Raw genomic sequence first — 18457 nt, forward strand, 5'->3', positions numbered from 1 at the left:
CTAAAATCCAAACCAAATGCTGTCTTTGATATATGAAATGTAAAAGTTAAAATTACCTTCATTATTTTAAAAATAACAACATCGCCCACTGCCCCAGCTTCCAAAGGGTTAGCTTGTAATAAATCAGCATACTTAGAAAGATAGATACCTAGTAAAGAGGGAAAAATTAAAGAATTTGAATAAGGGCACAAATACTAAAAAGAAAATTCAAACATTTAATCTAATGATGAGAGAAAAAGTATGACAACTTAAAAAAAAATGTAATGACAGTAAAGACAGTGGATATTAATCCAAAGCAAAACAAACAAAAAACAAAACCTAACCACAAAACTACAAAAAAACCTGTGAAACTATCCAAATTTCTCAAAATCACCAGGACCGAGTTAAAAAAATAATAATCTTTGATCAATTTGAAGTATGCAAATCAGAAACAAAGGGTAAAACTGGTTTTACGCTGCATAACCTCAAACTATCCTCCTTTTTCTGAGAACGTGACAAAGCAAACATGAATTTAATTATAAGGACTGCAACAAAAACATCTTTAAGTGGCAACTTAATAGTAGATAAATGAAAAAAAAAAAAAAAAAAAAAAAAAAAAGATTACCCATGGAAGGACTGCCAAGAATGGTTATTTTGGACTGGCCCACCTGTAATCCTTTTTCACATATGCTTTGCACCTAAACAAACAAAACACTTCATCTTGCAATCATAATACATTTAAAACATGAAAAGATAATTTATAAACTTGTTTTAAATAAAATACAAGCTCCTAAACCCTGTAAGTTCTACATTATAGAAATTTTATACACATGACAATTTATGACTAAATATCAATGTGAAACTGGCTTATGCTTGCAATGTAACCATAGCAGATATCCATTTTTGTTTATACTAGGTGTGACAGATACTCAGAATTCATGCCACTTGTATATACAAACATTCCCTTTTAAAGAGAATTAGAACTGGCAAAACATTTAAAGAAAAAGTAACTCCACCTACACAACTTTAATTAAAGGAGACAAAATAGCTCCTAGTACATATAATCAACAATACAGAAGATAATCTACTTTAATAAAGAGAAAATTATTATCAAGCACATCCTAGGCAAAGAAAATAGGTTTGGTCAGAGAAAAAATAAGCACATTTGAAAAATAAATTACATAACAATGAAATATCTTGCCCTACTAAATCATTTCTTCCACATATATATCCACTTACACATATCATTTATAGTAAAATGTAAAACATTAGTTTATAATTACCAAGTGTATTGTTCACACTGCAAAATTAGTAACTTACAGTGGAAACATCCTCAAATTGTTTTTTATAAAAGGAGTTCACACACCTGATATCGATCAACCATAAGAAATGCATAGGATTCCGAAAGTTCTTTATCCAAACGACCATCAAACTTCAGTTCTCTTCGCTTTTCGGTGAACTAAATAAAATAAAATCTGTAATAACTCCTTAGCATGTGATTATGTCTTTCAAGCTAATAGCTTCAGGAATTTTATTTCTAAGAAATCCCAAATGTAACCAAAGCAGAAATGATCTTTTCTCTCCCTATAATTTCCATGCTTCAATTAATTTTTACCCCATTATAACTAGCTCTTTATACCTTGTGATAATCAAATAAACATCTAATATCTATGAATTTTAACTAAATGTCTACTAAAATTTTGCCATATTCCAACTCTCCCACAGATTTTTAAGTTAATAGTTACCTTTGCATCTCTCATTTTACATAACATGGTACACTGCATAAAGTAGGTGGTTTAATAAATCTCTGCAGAATGGCCAACTTCTGGACTATAAACTCAATTAGGACAAGGAAAAATGTTTTCTTTATAACTACATTCTCAATGCCAAGTACATAAGATGTACTCCATATATATTTCCTGGATAAAAGTGACATCCTCTAAGTATAACTCAACTGCAAGTCACCCAAACTGCTTCCACTTTTAGATACAAGCAAATGGATATACATTCAAAATATGGAACATACATCTAAGAGATTTACATGCAGTATTCAGGCCATTACTGATGTTCAGTAATTAAAGAATTATTAGACAAAATTTTCATATAAAGTTAATAAATAACCCCTATCACACCATAAAATCACATCAAACTATCAAGGTTTTAATTTTCTCAAGTAGCCAGTAACTTCAGGGATTCCTTCGAAGTTCAATTCTGGTAGCACTGGGTTGACCACTTTACAAAAGTACAAAATTAATAGTAGTTCATGTGCATTAGAAAGCAACAAACACAAAATATTTCTAAACATCTCATTTGTATTACTGCAGAATTCCTCATTCTGGCTTTTCCTAAAAATGTTTATAATCTACATGAAACTTAAATTTACAATCTTACATACTTAACTATTCCCCTTTGATTACATTTTTTTTTTTAAGTTTTATTTATTGGGTGCCTGCATGGCTCAAACTCACGAACCGTGAGATCATGAACTGAAGTCAGACACTCACTTAAACTGAATGAGCCACCCAGGTTCTCCCAAAACTACCATTTTTAAAGAAAAGGAACATAAAACAACTTCTAGGCTATTAACTGGTTATGAAGAATCTTACAATAAGTACTATTTAAAACTTACCTCCTTTTCCAAAAGTTCATTATGTATCAAGCAAGCACGTTTGTAGTTAAAATTTGTTACTGAGGTTGGTTCAAGGTAAGATGAATGGAGAATATTTAGAACGTCTTCAAATTCTCGAGAGCCTGGAGTTAATGGCTGAAAAAGTGCTAAAACAAAACAAACATTAATTTTAAGATTATTCCTTCTTAAGTCTAATTTCTTAAACTTTTGTGGGCTTACTATAACTTTTAAATAAGGTTGAAATAAGGCATCAAGGCTAATTTTGTGATATTCAAAAGAAACACATATTAACGGAGAGAAAATAAAAATCAATTGCCTACATTGTTCAGTTCCTTCAGCAATAAGTATCTGGCCGTTACACATGCACGAGCAGGTTACAATTTTGCAAACCTTAAGAATGTTACATCAGGCAACTTTAATTGCATAAAGACTCTCATAAGAAAGAATTTGTGCATAAACTCAACTTGTCTCCACTCCTTTTTTATGTTACACTGAAATAGGTCTAGGACCATTTACTTGAGCAAACTAAATGCTTACAGCATAAATGAATGCATAAAAACATTTAAGATACTTATGTATCTATATAATAAAACTATCCTACCTGGTTTTTAGTACTAACGTTAGAATAAAATACACTGCATCCATTGGCTTCTTGTATTACCAATACAAAGTAGTGGGACATTATGAAAGCTTAGTGAAATGGAAAGATGTAGAGCTTTGGAGTGAAGCATGGACACAAATATCAGATCCAGCATTTACTAGCTTTGTGGAAGTCCCTGGGTAAATCAATTCACTTAACCAAAAATAAGCTCAGTTCTCCTACCTGTAAGAATTCATTCCAGCTATCCTAATAACCACTAAATTCTACATGCCACACATGATACAATACACGGAAAAAGCTCTAAGCACAACATCTGTTGTTCAAGTAAGACAATAAAAGTTTTTACTCTCCACACCTACAACTATTCCACAACCCATTTAATTTTTAAAATACTTAAATATCCACTTGTTCTTAGACCAGTGGATTACTGGTCTAATAATTTCAAATTTCCACTTCATGCATGAAATAGTTTAACTTAATAATAAATTTCAAGAATCTATGTACATAAAATTTCCCCAAGCCAAAAAAGGAACTACTTATATTTCACTGTATATAGAAGTATTCATTCATAGAACTTTGTTATACTGTGTTACTTTAATTTCTTTTGAGGTACTATTTCTAAAGAGTCAATAAATTTCATGGTCAAAATACTTTTAGGCTACGACTAAAAATTGTACGTACTCTTAACAGTACTAGACAGCAAATAAGATATTTTCACCATATTTTCTAAACATACTATTAGGCTTTAAAGGACATGTCAAATGACATATCCATCCATCCATTCACCAAACCATGTATATTATTACAAAAGTGTCTGTAAAACTGTAACGTGTGTATAAATGTGTATATCGATGACAAAATGTGTATATACGGTGCCCACTACTTTGGGATCACACACTAAAATAAAGAAATAAAGCCAACATAGTTATAATGCAATGAAGACACTGACTAGGGTTAATCAGAAAAAAAAAACCTCAAATAGAACAATTAAACACAAAGTGTCCTATAATCAAATTTGTAGCAGATGAATACATTCAATAATCTACTGTTGTAACCTCTACTGTTGTAACCTCCACCAGAGCCAGAACCATATGTGCTTTATTACCCTACCTTTATCATATGCCAGTAGCTAGAACTGTGAGCACTGGACCCAAGTAAGTTGAATAAGTAAGTTCGTAAAGAAAGTGAGAATAAACTTTCTCAATGATTTTTATACTGAGGGGTGCCTGGGTGGCTTAGTTGGTTAAACAGCTGACTTTGGCTCAGGTCATGATCTCATTATTCATGAGTTCAAGCCCCACATCAGGCTCTCTGCTGGCAGCACCAAACCTGCTTCAGATTCTCTATCCTCCTCTTTGCCCCTCCCCCACTTGCATTCTCTTTCAAAATAAACTTAAAAGTTTATACTGAATACAAACATATTCTACACCTACCAAAGTATCATTGCTGTGTCATCTTAAATTAAGTCCCACAGATTCAATAATTCAGTAATATGTAAAACAAAATATAAGCTCTGAAATAAATCCTCTTAAGTCAAATCAGTTTTATAGAATAGGAAAAAACATCTTTGTGACTGTCCCCAACTAAATTGGGAAAAACTTGGCAAGGAGAACAGCATGTATTTGGAATAGTCTTTCACATCCAAAATGGGTTAAGCATGATTTCAAAAATTGGGTTTTATGCACGATTCCTTTTTTTGTTGTTTCTAAGTGACTTCAGACATCTAAAATGCTCCTTCTGCAAAAGTTTCATGTGGCTTTAAACTTCTATGAAATCTTACAAGTCTACATAAAGCATTTTCCTTAGTTAAGCTGTCCCAACACTATTTTGACTATCAATCTAATCATATGGGGAAAATTTCATCATATAAGTTTATAGAGAAATTAACATTCCAATTATCAGAAAAGTACTTAACATTTGTTTCATTCCAAAGCAATGTCCTATAGTCATGTCAAGTGTCCTCAAGTAGACTGCCAGTGGGGGGAAAACATTCTTGTGAATGAAAATATAGAAAAAGATGCCTGTGTCCTAGTTATTTTATATATCAAATGATTCCTTTGGCTTTACTAGTTAGGCCAAAGTTGTAATTTCTCTTTTTCCTCCCAGTTTTCATTTCTACAAAAATAAAATTATGCTGTTAACTCTTTTTAAGGATTTCAAGTCAAAGTGCTGGTAATCATAATTAGAAATTTAACAAGTTTTTGTTCTGAATGTACATTCCCTAGTGGCCTATTTTGTCCTTAATAATCCTCTTAACACTCCACATCCCATGGTCAACATATCCTATCACTTCTCTTAAAGAAAACATGTATACATCATAATCTTAATTATAGGCCATTATTTGAGGCAATTAATAAACAACCCTGTGATTATCCAAATGGGGAACAGAACATTTTATGATAATTATTTCACTTATGAAAAGTCAGTATCCAATATATTGTTTTCTGGATTCTGACAATTACTGAGTCTAACCATTAGTGGGTCATTATTACTATTTAGATAACTATACTAAGAGCTTTACATGAATGATCTCATTTAATCATTAAAACCATCCTACTTAGTTCAATTATACTCATTTCACAAATGAACCTGAGAGCTAACAGCCAATATGACCCAAGGTTGCATAGTTGTGAATAACAGGGCAGGTAGGATTCAAATTCAGGCTGCCTAGCTCCAAATCTTATATCCTGAACTCTAAGTAGAAGATATATATATATATGTGTGTGTGTGTGTGTGTGTGTGTGTGTGTGTGTGTGTGTGTGTGTGTGTGTGTGTAAGAGCTGAAACTGATCATTACAGAACTGGGAGAATAAAATTGTTTCTTCATTTTAGACCAAGAAATCATATAGAACACTTAGACACAGAAAATTAGGTATTAAAGAAAAAGAACTTGATGTCCAGGATTATGCTCTTTCTACCCTCTTATGTGTCTCTTCTATCAAATCTCATTTTTCTCATTTTAATAGAGCCAAAAGCCAACGTGCCCTTTTTAGGGTTCTAAAGGTTAACAGAAGTAACCATAGTTCCTCCACACACCGAGAAACACGATTTTGCTTATTTATAGGATTTCCATAACATACATGTCAGAAATGAGTTGATGTACATAATTTACAAGGTTCCTTACGGACAAAATTGATAATAGATGTTTTATGGGACTGAAGAACAGATTTAAAGACATTAGGAGATTTATAATTCAGACAAGGAAAATGGATCACAAAATTAGAACTAGAATTCAGGTCTCCTGACTCCACACTATCCATACTATCATTAAATATTTTTGACTACTGGTAGCATACAAATATATATTGAATTTAATGTTCTATTTAAGCAGTTGGAATAGACATAAAATTTAAGTCATGCAACAGCTTTGTTCCTTTGTCAAAGAAACAATTTTCAATTACTTTCACCAATTTACTTAGTGTAAATGCCAATCTTTATGTTTGTATTACGATTTATGTATATATGTAAAACAAAAACCCATCTATACATATATGTAAAAATAAGCTAAACTTTTAAAAGTAGACCACTATTATCAAAACATATAAATAGCCAATTTGAAATAAACATTCCAATTTAAAGTAACTAATTCATGGAAGAAAAGGAAATAGCCAAGAGTAGGCTGCAGATCATGTGTGTTCAATTCTCTGAATCCATCTCTCTGATGTCTAGCCATTTGTTCCTTCCAATAATTTATTTGAAAGATATTTTAAAAATCACTTTTCTCCAGTCTAATAAAATTGCTAAAGACATAATGCTTTAGGAATGGACGTTTCATCTCTAAATCAAGATTGAACACAATATAGAATTAAGAACGAATCTGCTGGCAGAGAACTAGAGAAACAAGTACAAATATGACTAAAACTAAAAACTATTGACTTTTTCTGGCCCAGGGAATAGGTCAAAGAAAATTTTACTTACATTACTTAAAATTGATACACACCTATCAAATGTTTTATGTGGATAACTGGATTCTGCCTATACTTCCCTGCTTACCTGTAAATAGGGAAATCTGTGGTACTTAGAACCCAGTCATTCATATACAACTACTGAAACACGATGCAAATTTCCTTAAAGGAAACTTTGCTCCAAGTCTTAAAAAAGACAACTGCAAATTCTGTGGGAAAAGATGGGTGCTGGGAAGGAGAATTAGCCATTAACTGTGCTAGCCTAGACCAGTATGGACGCAGGTGCATGAGAAGTTAGTCTTGTGTCCTACAGAAAAAAAAACATTGACCAATAAACACTTTCCAGAAAATGAATCATCACTACTTCATGTCCCAAGAACTTTGGAGGGAAAAATTATATCAAATTGCCAATTTTAATTTACTTTTAATGACTTATAGTATTAGATTTTAGGGTAAAAGAAGGCAATAGAGAAACATCTACCGACAAAATCCAATTGTACAATTTGGTTAAATATAAGAACAGTGCCTCTTTACACTATAGAAGAGCCCAGCCAATAAACAACACAACATACATCAAAGAGTAAAATTTTACCCTCCCAGTCAAGTTAGGTCATTTAATCTGTCACCACAGATTAAATGTGTTAATTTCATAATGAACATAATTTCTGAATCTCAAAATACCCCAGAGATGAAGACATACTAAATATATCTAAGTTTAACATAGGTTAAAAAATTTAATAGGTCAAATCAAAAGCTAACAAGAGCACTTATATTACAAAAAAAGAAGTCTTGCTACAGTTTGTGTAATGATAAGTACTGTACACCTAAATTCAAATTCCAAGTTCAAGTTGGAATTTGTGTGACCTTGGGCAAGTTATTTAACTTTTCAATACTTTGGTTTCCTCATCTGTAAAATGGGAATAGTACCTACTACATAGAATTTGGTCCACACATGTAAACTGCCTTAAACAATGCCCACAACTTACTAAGCACTATAAAGTGTTTGCCACTACCATCAATTAGAATGGCAGTATTCTGCATGTTATGCTACTGTCAAGACAAGGAAACGAACTTTGAGTCAGCAAGCTATACTCACATATATCTGAGGTACCATAATCAAGTCATGTTAAGTTTCACTGGAAACGCACAGTCACAAGCAAAGGTCTGCCATATTAAAATATGAATGCAACAGAATCTTTGATACTGGAAGGTTCAGAGGGATCTCCTGAAAATGATTTAATAGTCATGATAAAAGACTCCCGTGACCACAACTAGTATCTAGCCACATCCTATACATAAAGTGATACCTTTCAAGCCTTTCAAGAGGCAAAGATTTGGGGATGAAGTGCGAAATTAACAGTACCTGCTATACCATTTCTAATAAAACTTTCTTTTTAAAATAATGAAAAGTTGAATTTTTCTATTAAATTCTATCACCAAGCACTAACTTCTTTCAGTTTGGATAGGATAAAGTCCATGGTGGTAAAATACCTGCTTATTTAAGTTTTAAAAGCTCTAGTTAAGTCGTTATTGAATTATTTGAACAGCTGCTGCTTAGTGCATCAATTATTTTCACTAAATATGAAGAAAGTCCAGTGTGTTTTATTTTCCTTAGCTATAACTTCCCCAAGGTTGACAACCTTTTGCCTCTACATGAAAATGGAAAACAAATTTTCCCCATGGAGCATCAGACTCGGGGGAGAAAACAGCTAGATTTTATATTTCCTAATTCCTCAATTATTTCCACTTTTAGTGTGTTCAAATAAAGTTCTATTTTACAGCAACCTCTGGATTTACCTAATTAAAAAAAAATACATGTAAACAGTGCCTTTTAACATTTCCTGGTGACTTCCCTCATTTCAAACCAAACTATGAGGCTTTCTACACCAATATTCTGGTCCTATCAAAAGTTTTAAAAGATGGTACATCCATTGTTTATGGTGTAACATAAACCATATTCTTGGGCACTTAAAAATGAAAGAAAAAAGGAAAGAAAAGAAAGAAATAGAGGAAAAAGGAAAAAATGGACTTCAAAATTTTATCAAGCTAGGAACAAGAGAAAAGTTCAATCTCCTACCTCATAAACCAGAGGCCACGTGAATGTACTTCCAACCTATTCTCTAGCAATTGATTAATTTGGGAAGAACATCTAACTTTCCTCATATAGGCCGTACCATAAATCTTGACTAAATAAACCAAAATAATGGACAGCCTTGACCTTTACAAATATCCCCTTGAACTCTAAAATACATTACATTAATTCACCTAAAAGATATTTCTAGAAACATTCCTCATGCTAGTGGGCAAAAGGTAACTTCATCTTTGTCAACATGGTTTCTGACACCAAGGATTTCCTTGGTTTTCTCATCCAAAAAGAAATTAAGTTTGATTTTATTTGTATCTTCCTGATACAAGGCTCTAACAATTTCAGTTGTGCAAATGGAGGTGGTTAAGCACATGGAAAAAAGAAGCACATGCTTCAATCAAGATTCCAAGTCTACTAAGACTTTAATTACAAATAAAAAAGCATTCTGCAAATAAAAAATTCCTATTATTTCCCAAAGTAAATCATGAAAACCTGAACCATGAGGTAAAACAAAAAGAGACTTTAAGTTGACTAAGTCCAAATCACTGGAGAGTCAAAAACAGTGTAATAGAAAACCATAATACTACTTTTGATCTCCATTAGAAATGTGTCCCAATATAGCATTGTTTTAAAAACGTAAAAGTAGTTCATGTAACTATTCCCATATTGGTTCCAAAAAGTAGACTGGCCTTAAAAAAACCAAAAAACAAGTGACTGGCCTTAAAAAAACCAAAAAACCAACTTAAGTTCTCTCATCTGCAAGATCAAGTTGGTGACTCTTGGGCATAAGCTAACTTCTATTTTTTCCATAGGGAAATTACTGCACCAAGAACCTACCTTCCCATTCTTCTCAAATACAAGAGAAAACATACCAAAGTTTGGATTTAAAGAGAGACCTATTTTAATCTAACGCTTGAACAAGGGGGGAAAAATCTACATGGAAATGAAGTGTGATGGAAGACAGCAGTGTGCATGGATCACATCTAATGGAGATTTCTAAACAAGGGGAGACGCTGACATCGAGCAAATTTCAAGTAGACACTTCTAGCTGAAGAATTTCCATAGGGAGAAGCACTTGTGGTCCTCTGAATGCAATGGCCTTGGAGAAAGCCCCAGAATCCACGGCCACGGGCTATTTCCAGAGTGAGACTTGTCAGAAGCATCCTGAGGAGGACACACCAGCTTCTGTGCCTTCAGGGGTTGGGAGGGAGGGGCGCCGAGCACCATCTTTCCTCTCTGGGAGCTGCAGCCTTACGGACAAGCTTCAAACCTGAGCTACTTCCAACTTCCACGGGGAGAGGGGGAGCAGGGGAGCGTGGTTCCACCGCTTTCCTCTCGCACCAGGCGCAGCAGCTGGGTGGCCGTGGCAGTGAGGGGAGAGGCGGCTGGCGCTGCATGCGTGTTTACGTGTCTCGGATGGGTGTGGGAAGAGGAGACAGAGAGGTTCTAATGAAAAGATGGAGGGGAGAGAGAAAGAGGGGTTGGGGGAGAGGGGAAGCACCACCTTTCTTTTCTCTGCTCTTCCTGGGGATCTGAAAACTCCTCCTAACGGGTCTTTCGGGCTCTTCGGGGCCTTTGGGCACAGCGGCCGCGCCCGCCTCAGACGAGTCCTGAGTCTGCTCGTGGCTGACGCTCGGGGCGGCCGAGGCCGCTGCTGTCTCCTCAGGCCCGGCGCCGCCGCCGGGCTCCGCGATGCTGAGGCCGCCGCCGCCATTTTGTGGGGAGGACTCAAGCTCCGGAAGCGCCTGCTTCATCTCGTCGTCCCCGCCGCCGCCACTTTCCCAGCTCGCGTCCGTCGGCGGAGAGGCCTCCGTCTCCCCAGCAGTCGCCATCGCGCCGGCGTGAAGAGCTCCGGGAAGCTTCTGCCGGCAAGGTCGGCGGGGGTGGGGGGAAGGGGCGACGGGCCGGCCTCGCTGCCGAGCTGCTCTCAGCCCACCCACCCCCTTCCCCCCGTGGCCGCGGACCCCGGTCCCGACCCAACAGCCTCTCCGGGGCCCCAACGCCGGCGCCCCAACCGTGCCGCCCGCCCTAGGAGCCGCTCCTCGCTCGGGCAGTTCTTCTGCCGGCCCCCGCCACTCAACGTGCTGGCGTCGGGGCCGGGAGGGGGCGGGGCCGTCGCGGGCCTCTCCGCCAATGGGGGCGCGGTGCCCGCCTCCGCGGGTGCGGATAGACAGCGCTGGGGGGCGGAGCCTCGGGGCGCCCGAGCCCGCCAAAAGGGGCGACCGCAACGCCCTGCGAATACCTCGACGCCGCGGACCGCTGCGGGGTGGACAGGGCTTAAGGCGAGCTGCGAGTTCTCGGACCGCGCCTGGCCAGCGCCGCTGGCGAGGAAGGCGCGCCTGATAGGTCCCGTGAGCTCAGGCGTCGCCTGTCTTAGCGAGATAACGGCCCTTCCCCCCCGGCACGAGTTCCCTCAGCCAAAACAGGATTCAAGCAGTGGATGCAGGATGAACCCGGCTTTGTGAAGTATTTGCGTGCATAGATAGACCTGGAGAGAGGAGATAAGACAGTGGTCTTACGACGACGACAGCCTGAAAGCCTCTGGGCCCAGTGATCTGCCTTGACCACCGGATCTACATCTTTACAATATATTACTCCCCGCATCCCTTTTTATCTTAAAGCTTTAGAACCAGTGACACGCCTCCAGCCAGCAGACAATACCTGAGACCCTTTAATGTGACTTCACAGCCTAGTGTTAACTGGATTTGATTCTGGGGAGCTTGAAGGGAGGGGGACTGCTGGCTTTTAGACTTTTCTTCTTTGGTGTTTTCGGTTTTCCTGTATTGAGTATATATTAAAGAAAAATACAAAAGTTTGCAGCCACATTAAAAAATATACAGCAGGTGGTCGCTCTCCTTTAAAACAATTTGACCGTCAAGTGGAAGGCAGTTTAAATACTTTATGCTAACTAGATTGAAATTACCATCATGAGTTATCTTGAGTACAGTCAGTATTTACAGGGTGCTTTCTGTATACCAGGCACTTTATCTCCATTGAATCTTCACAACAACAGGTATCAAGAACACACTATTTTACACAATTTAAAAAGTGTTGCAAGACATTGAGCAATTTAAGTTAATAAAATCAGAATTTGAAGGCAGGTCTATTTAACTCCGACATAGAGTGCTTGCACTTCACCGCTTCTCTAAGACTTAATCTTCACAGCAATCCCGCACCTTTATGAATTTTATGGATGAAGAAATGAGGATACTTTGCTCAGAGTCTCCAAGCAGCAGGGTCAGAATTGGGACCATATCTCCATTTTCAAACTCCAACCGTCTCCCAAGCAGTTGGCTGACCAAACCTATAATTATAATAAAACCCTAGGCCTTGCCACATGGCTAGTACTTAAAGAACATTCCCAAGGGCAACAGGAAAGTTGGATTCCTGTGTCCGGTTAAATACCATCCCAGCCGATCTTGAAAAGTTAATCATGCTTGCCCAATATATTTGCATCAGCTCAGTAAACCATAGTAAAGTGAGTTTAAAACAGTCACTCCTTTTAGTAAATAGTTAATGTAAAAACATTTTTAAATACTGATGAATACACGTGGGGCTATGTTGAGACAAAACGCTACATTATTTTAAGTTAAAAGTAACCTTTAAACTTAGGGAAAGAGGCTTCACTTGATATAAATGAGGTTACAGAAGATCAGACTCAGATGTTGAGGTCTCCAGATGCTGTCTTTTTTGTTGGTTCATTAAAGGCATCCCTGCAAGCTCATTCTTATCAGATCAAAAGATAAGTAGGAGCTAACTGCACACTGGTGCCATTACTCAACTAAGGCTTTCTGCATTTGCTCAGCAAAAGCCATTCTATTTGGAAAGTAGAAACCCTTAGGCTATATATAAGGCAAACGTGCTGGTGCTGGTTGTTGGTAATGAGTTACCTAAAACTAAGGCCAGAGAAACCATTCGTCTTCCACAGAGATTGAATCTTAAATTTTGTGAGATCAAAATTTTTTCCATTCCAAATTATTTAATTTTTTTTTTTTTTTTTTTTTTTTTTTAGAGAGTGCAAGCTGGGGAGGACAGAGGGAGGGGGGAGAGAGAGAGAGAGAGAGAGAGAAAGAGAGAGAGAGAATCTTGAGCAGGTTCCATGCTCAGCATGGAATCTGACATGGGGCTTGATTCCACGACCCTGAGACCACAACCTGAGCCGAAATTAAGAGTTGGACACTCAACCCATTGAGCCACCTACGTGCCCCTAAAATTTTTTTTAATGAATTTACTATTATATCTCATAAGGTAAAAAAAAAAAAAAAAAAAAAAAAAAAAAAGGAAGCTCTAACATAATCTTAACTATATATTCAGTTATTGTACATAGCAAAAATGTTTAGGTTTAGCTGGGTCACATTACTAATATTCAATATTAAAAATACTTTTTAATTGCTTATTGGGAGCTAAGCACTGCTATGTGATGAGGCTATAACTCTGAAGCAAATGGACGTGGTTACCTCCTTCAAGTTTACAAATCAGTGGGAATATATGTAAAATTAGGATCTATGGTGATGACTAAGCAGAGACCTAAAGATGAAGTAAAGTTTCAGCTACAAGAAAGGGATAGAGGGGGCATAAATTGGCTAAATCCTACCTATCTCAGGAAAACTAACACAGTAAGATAGAGAGGCTATCCATATGTATATTTATGCATATAGATATCCAGTATATATATATGTATATATATATATATATATTTGGTAGGGCAAGGCAGGGGAGGGAGAGAGGAAATGCAAGGGGATGAGCTACTACAGAGCACATGGTTCTAGAGTAAAGACTACCAAAGGTTAAAAGTATAAAACCTATGTTGCCCCCATCCACAGTAATGAACAAAACAATAACACAAGGAACATTAGAGAACAATAGGAGACAGTATATAATTAAATATCCAGGCTGATAAAGGGCAAACGGACCTAGCCTTCCGTAGGCCGAGAATAAGCTATGACCCATATAAACTTAAAGGGACTTCAGAACATGAGATGGTGAGGTGAACCTGTGTTTGCTTCGGGCTTTCATAGAAATACTGTTGCTGTTCCCTACATTAGTTCTGCCTAAAACCACATTTGCTGAGTTACTGGAAAACAAACCTTCCCTTTTAATTGCTTGTTTGAGCTTCTGTAAACCTGCTTGGCATAATCGCGCTTCCCCATTTTCAGTCATCACATCCTGTTCGAACTAGATAGAAGGCTAATATTATAAACAACATGATTCATCATTCAACTAGCTAGAGTCAGGCGCCATATTTCAAAAGCCTTTAGGACTGTTTGATTGGAGCCCGCCCTCTCCAACTGCCATCCTTTGCGATTCGATTGGTTGATGTAGCCTTTATAAGAAATTTCCTAAGCTTGTTCAGGGCCAGACGTTCGGGACCTGTTGTATTTCCCTGTCTGGCCTGGCCATAATAAACTTGTTTCGATCCTGTTTTTGCTGTCCGGAGTTCATAAGTGATCGCGACCTACAACACAGGGGTGCTAGGTGGCCCAGTAGGGTGAACTCCTACCTGACTCTTGATTTTGGCTCAGGGCATGATTTCAGGATTGGTGGGATGGAGCCTGGTGTCAGGCTCTGCACTGACAACTCAGAGCCTGGAGCCTGCTTCGGATTCTGTGTCTCCCTCTCTCTCTCTCACTGTCCCTCCCTTGTTTGTGCTCTCTCTCTTAAAAATAAATAAATAAATAAATAAATAAATAAATAAATAACTGCATTCACATTTTAAAACTTGGAAACATAATAACCTACTTCAACTTCTCATTTTAAAAATAAAGAAAGACAGTGGCCCAAGATCACATTGCCAGCTAATAAGACTTAACATTTACTGTGCACTTTCTATGTATCAGGCACTGGTATAAAAGTTTTACATGTATTGTCTCATTAATCCCCATGAAAAGCATTAATGTTATCCCTATTTTGCAGATAAAGAAAGTGAGGCAGAGTTGTTAATAACCAGTATATGCTAACTTCTTTTATCAGTGGTAAAATAAAGTCCAGATACAATTTCACCTCCCTTCCTCAAACAGTACTTTAGTTTTTAAAAATGTTTATTTATTTTTGAGAGACAGAGAGAGTGAACAGGGAAGGGTCAGAGAGAGAGAGAGAGAGAGAGAGAGAGAGAGAATCCTAAGCAGGTTCCATGCTGTCAGCTCAGAGCCTGACAGATGCATAAACCTTTGTTCTAGCAATTTTACTTCTAGAAATTTATAGTACAGCTATACACATTTTCATTCAAAATGTTTATTCGGGCATATCTGTTGTTGTTTATAATGGGATATCAAGTGTTTGTAGTAGGAAAGGATTGGACGCAACCTAAATATCTACCAATAGGATATATCCGCACAATGGAATACTATGCAGCCACAACAAGGAATGAAGCACTGGCACGTTACAACATGGATGCAACTTGAAGAAAACATTATGCTAAGTGAAAGAAGCCAGCGATGAAAGGCCACATATTGTATTGCATATCCATTCATGTGAATGTTCAGAATAGGCAAATCCATAGTAACAGAAAGCAGATTGGTGGTTACCAGAGGCTTGAAGGGGGGGGGGGGGGCAGGGTGGGTGCTGGGGAATGAAGACAAACTGCTAATGAGTATGGGATTTCTTTTGGGGGTAATGAAAATATTCTGAAATTAGATATGATGATAGTTGCACAACTCTGTGAATATACTAACAACCACTGAATTATACACTTTCTAAATTTTTATTTTTATTTTATTTTAAAAATTTTAAATGTTTATTTTTGAGAGAGTGAAGGGGGGGTGGGGCAGAGAAGAGGGAGAGGATGGAAAGCGGACTCTGTGCTGACAGCAGACAGCAGGATGTAGGGCTCTAACTCACAAACTGTGATATCATGACTTAGCTGACTGAGTTACCCAGGTGCCCCACTTTTTTAAAGTTTTTATTTATTTAAGTAATCTCTATACCCAACATGGGGCTCTAACTCATGACCCTGAGATCAAGAGTTACACACTCTTCTGACTGAGCCAGTCAGTTGCCTTGAAGTATACACTTTATTATTTTTTCGAATTATACACTTTACAAGGATGGATTTTGGGGTGCCTGGCTGGCTCAGTCCATGGAACATGCAACTCTTGATCCCAGGGTCATGGGTTCAAGCCCCATGTTGGGCATAGAGCATACTTAAAAAATTGTTTTTTAAAAAGGATGGATTTTGTGACTTACGAATTATATCTCAATGGAAAAAAAAAAAATAGAGGACGTACTCATTCCCTGAGGACAGAGACTCCAGGCAGTGGAGACTTTCCTGTGCTGCTGGCTTTGATAAAGCAAACTGCCACGGGTTCTCCAGCTGCCAACACTTGAGAGCACTTAGAAGCAAATTCTTTCCTAGTGAGTCTCCAGGTGAGAATGAAGCCCAGCTGACATCATGATTTCAGCCTTGTGAGACCCAGGCACAGAAACCGGCTAAGCCATGCCCAGACTCTGTCTTACAGAAACTGTGAGATTAATACATGGGTATTGTTTTATGCCACTAAGTTTGTGGTAATTTTGTTATGCAGAAACGGAAAACTAACATAGAGGCTACAATATACTTGGTGTTTTCTAAGTGCTTTGCATATGTTAAGCTTATTCAATTTTCTCAACTTTATGAGGTAGGTACTTAAAATAATTCCTTTTTTGGAATGAAGTAGCTCATTATGTGCTTAAAAAAAGCAAGGTACAGAACAGGATGGATAGAATGGTAGTAGCATTTGCACCAAAAAGGGGGAAATACAGTTAAGTATATGTACCTATTTGCATAAAACTTTTGTGGAAAGCTACATGAGTAATTAGCAACATTGGTGTCCTATGGAAAGGGACTAGGTTCTGAAAGAAGTAGGAGAGACTTCACACCCTCTCATACTTTAAAGCATATGAATGCATCCCTTACCCAAAAAATTATTTTTTTAAAAAGAAAGGGAAAGAAGGTATAGAAAATCATGCTCAGAAGCTGTCATTGTCATTAGCAAGAGTAAAACTAGTATCTCAGTAATCATCCAGAAAGCCAATACAGAGATTTTAGAAGGGTCCCTATGTTTCAATCTAGAGGAATTATAGACTTCCACATGCTGATCAAAGAAAGCTATTAGGTAAGTAAATAGTTACAAGATTCACACATAGTCAAACAGAAGCACCACTAATAGTACTTCTGAAGTAAAAAAATCACTAATAAGATGGATAGTAACAACATTCCCCTAACATTTGCAAGGCAATTTTCATGTGTCTTTTTCAGGTAATAGATGCTACTTATGATCACACATACCTTGAAACTTCAAGGTCACACAGCTTTTTTTTTTTGACATGCCCATTGAAAAGCAGCAGTATGGAAAGATAATGAACACCAACCAACAAAACCACCACTACCAGATTCAATTCATAGAACTCCAAGGATCTTAAGAGATTAATTAGTCCAACCCATGTCTTTATGAATAAAGACAGTATTACAAGGCAACTCCATTGCCTATTCAGATGCATCAAAAAATATGAAAGTGTCATTCCTTCCATTACACTTCAGATAAAACAACAATTCTTCCATGGAATCTTCTTTTTCCAAAGTGCTTATCCTGTTCCTCACTGACGAGATATTTCTTGAGTGTATCCCAAGTAGGTATAAGAAAGACCCTGTTTAACACACACACACACACACACACACACACACAACACAAAACAAACAACAACAAAACAAGGGAGGCTCCCGCGGCGGGGGGGGGGGGGAAGGGGGGGGGAGCTCAACTGGTTAAGCATCTGACTCCTGATTGTGGCTCAGGTCACCATCTAACGGTTGTGAGATGGAGCCCCACATCCGGCTCTGTACTGGGCGTGGAGGCTGCTTAAGATTTTCTCTCTCCCTCTGCTCCCCCGCCCCCGTATCTCTCCCAAGGGAAAAAAAAAAAAAAGACCCTGTAGTTTGACGACAAATTTGTTTGAAATTCATTCATGGTTGATGTCTGGAAGGAAAAAACATCCATGCAATGAAGAGAAGTCTCAGTTGAAGATAAGAATATAATTAGGGATGAGCAAGTATGCAAGTATCTCTTGAACTACACAGCTGACTCTGGTAACCACAAGTATCGACTAAACCCAGGAATCAAGAGCTGTTACTAAGTTTACTAAGTTACTGTTAAGTTTTTGTTTCATTTGAGTCGAACCCTTCTAAGGCTTCTGTTAAATTTAATACTATGGATGAATTTCACAGGCACAATGTTAAATGAAATAAGTCAGATACAAAAAGAGTGTGTATAGTATGATTCCACTTA

The 18457-nt window shown here is 37.5% G+C and overlaps 1 protein-coding gene across 8 annotated transcripts in view; it reads right to left on the reverse strand.

Annotated features, from left to right (window-relative positions):
• TASOR (transcription activation suppressor) overlaps positions 1–11278 on the reverse strand; it is a 49535-nt gene extending 38257 nt beyond the window's left edge. For all 8 annotated transcript variants that reach the window (XM_042929697.1, XM_042929695.1, XM_042929696.1 and 5 more), the window contains exons 1-5: positions 10705–11278; positions 2609–2754; positions 1346–1438; positions 605–677; positions 57–148 (exon numbers count right to left, since the gene is read on the reverse strand). In XM_042929697.1, the coding sequence (XP_042785631.1) occupies positions 57–148; positions 605–677; positions 1346–1438; positions 2609–2754; positions 10705–11032 (732 nt within the window). In that variant the 5' untranslated portion in view covers positions 11033–11278. The remainder of the gene's footprint in view (positions 1–56; positions 149–604; positions 678–1345; positions 1439–2608; positions 2755–10704) is intronic.
• Between the last annotated feature and the right edge of the window lie 7179 nt (positions 11279–18457).

This window comes from Panthera leo, chromosome A2 (assembly GCF_018350215.1).
Source record: "Panthera leo isolate Ple1 chromosome A2, P.leo_Ple1_pat1.1, whole genome shotgun sequence".
Lineage (NCBI taxonomy): Eukaryota > Metazoa > Chordata > Mammalia > Carnivora > Felidae > Panthera > Panthera leo.